Source organism: Vicia villosa, linkage group LG3 (genome assembly GCF_029867415.1).
Source record: "Vicia villosa cultivar HV-30 ecotype Madison, WI linkage group LG3, Vvil1.0, whole genome shotgun sequence".
Taxonomy (NCBI): domain Eukaryota; kingdom Viridiplantae; phylum Streptophyta; class Magnoliopsida; order Fabales; family Fabaceae; genus Vicia; species Vicia villosa.
In genome coordinates, this window is record NC_081182.1 from 29732409 (window position 1) to 29734293 (window position 1885).

The window sequence follows — 1885 nt, forward strand, 5'->3', positions numbered from 1 at the left end:
ACATGTGGTTAAAGGTCAATTTAATGAAAAATATCAAAATCACATTCCAGCTGTGTCCTGCTTGCAAACTTGGCTATCTGTTATATTTAACCGTTCTTTTTTAGGAAAAGTTTGTCTATAGTATACATCAACAATTTTTGTCATTTATAACTTCATATTTTCATTGGTAAAAAAAAAAAATTATATTTTCAATTATTTTACATTTATATCAATAAGAGGGAGAGTAAAGTAATGAGTTAACCAATACAAAACAAGAGTATATTTTAAACCTGTAACCAAAACTAGATGCATGCTTAAACTAACAGATCACATAAAGTATCCAAAACCATTTGAAATATATGACAAAGATTTTTTCTAGGTTAATAAGATTTTCAATGTTGAAATTCAATCTTAAAAATGCAACTATGTTAAAAATTTTATAAGTTATATATTCTATTCATAAAAGAATTACAAGAGGGAGTACTTGAGAAGCAATGAAGTCTAAAGCAGGAACATTTTCCTAACGTTTCACCTACCATTCATCAATTCAGGTACAATAAGGACACCCTTTATAACTGGCCCACACTTCTACGGCACAACCTAGTACTAAAGATTAAATTTTCATTAAAGGATTGTTCCTTTCATTGGTTTGGTGAGAGCCAACCCATAGCCAGTTATACAAAATCACAACTCTATATAACATAGCACTTATTTTCTTTTATTCCATACTCTCAGAAATCAAAATGAAGCCTGTGTTTGCAATATTCCTTGTGTGCCTTGTCCTCACTTCCTCTTTATTGGAAGTTTCATTAGCTGGTTCTGGTAAGCCATATTATGCATGTTGTTTATTTTATATGCTACTTGATTGATTTGCTTTATTATGTTAAGTATTGAAATGTTGTGGATTTAGATTTTTGTGACACAAGGTGTGGAGAAAGGTGCTCGAAAGCTTCGGTGCAGGATAGATGCTTGAAGTATTGTGGGATCTGTTGTGAGAAATGTAACTGTGTGCCATCTGGAACTTATGGTAACAAAGATGAGTGTCCTTGTTATAGAGACATGAAGAACTCAAAGGGACAAGGAAAATGTCCTTAATTTGTTCACATTTATGTTTCCTATACTTTCTACTCCATAAAACTTGCTTGTGTATCTCTAAGCTTTATTATGTCATGTCATATATATTGTGTATCATTTGTTGTATGTTGTTGTGTAAGGGAATTTCGTTATGTTATCTGAATGTTATGTTAGCATGTGAGGATTATAATAAGTTCATAACCTCACTCAACAAATAAGGCTATTTTATTTATGGGCCAACATTTCAAACCATTTTACCTATAAATTCAATCATTTTTCATTCTGGCATTACATTGTAAGACTATTTTTTAATCATATTTATAATATATTTAAAAATAATTAAATTGTGTAAATTTTTTAGATGTAATATTCAAATTGATTTTTAAAAATGTAGGGCTTTATCAATTCAGTCATTTACAATATTAATATTTTAAAAGATTTATGCGATTGCGAAAGTTTTCTTCCTTAATGGAATAATCGAGACCCCCTCCCCCTCCTGCCGATTCAACTAAATCATGTTCAAACACTTGGTGAAACACCTTGATTCCAAAGTCCTAAACCTATTGAGATAGTCATCAATGGTTTCGGTACCCTTTCACCTTACACTGACTAGTTCCTTATGGCTAATCTTAGATTGGCCTATATATAAATTCTCACGGAATGCCCATTATTCTAGTTGATTCCAATTAAATAAGAAATTTGGAGGTCATGTAGTGAACCACATAAAGGCATTCTTTGTTAAAGAGTTTGGAAAATATTTTATTTTTATATTTACATTGTTGGCTATATCACCAAAAAGGTTAGTGATCCTACCCATTTGATGGGCCAATTG

The 1885-nt window shown here is 30.9% G+C and overlaps 1 protein-coding gene across 1 annotated transcript; it reads left to right on the plus strand.

Annotated features, from left to right (window-relative positions):
- Positions 1–334: 334 nt before the first annotated feature.
- On the plus strand, positions 335–1271 carry LOC131655292 (peamaclein-like). Its single transcript, XM_058925184.1, has 3 exons — positions 335–530; positions 715–801; positions 890–1271. Exons 2-3 carry the CDS (start codon positions 723–725, stop codon positions 1072–1074), a joined length of 264 nt encoding a protein of 87 aa, XP_058781167.1. The 5' UTR covers positions 335–530; positions 715–722; the 3' UTR covers positions 1075–1271.
- Positions 1272–1885: the final 614 nt, after the last annotated feature.

Bases quoted from the DNA above. Each gene is read 5' to 3' on its own strand.
- LOC131655292 (XM_058925184.1), top strand. From the start codon at position 723: ATGAAGCCTGTGTTTGCAATATTCCTTGTGTGCCTTGTCCTCACTTCC. The intron at 802-889 runs GTAAGCCATATT...TTGTGGATTTAG, and splicing joins AGTTTCATTAGCTGGTTCTG to ATTTTTGTGACACAAGGTGT.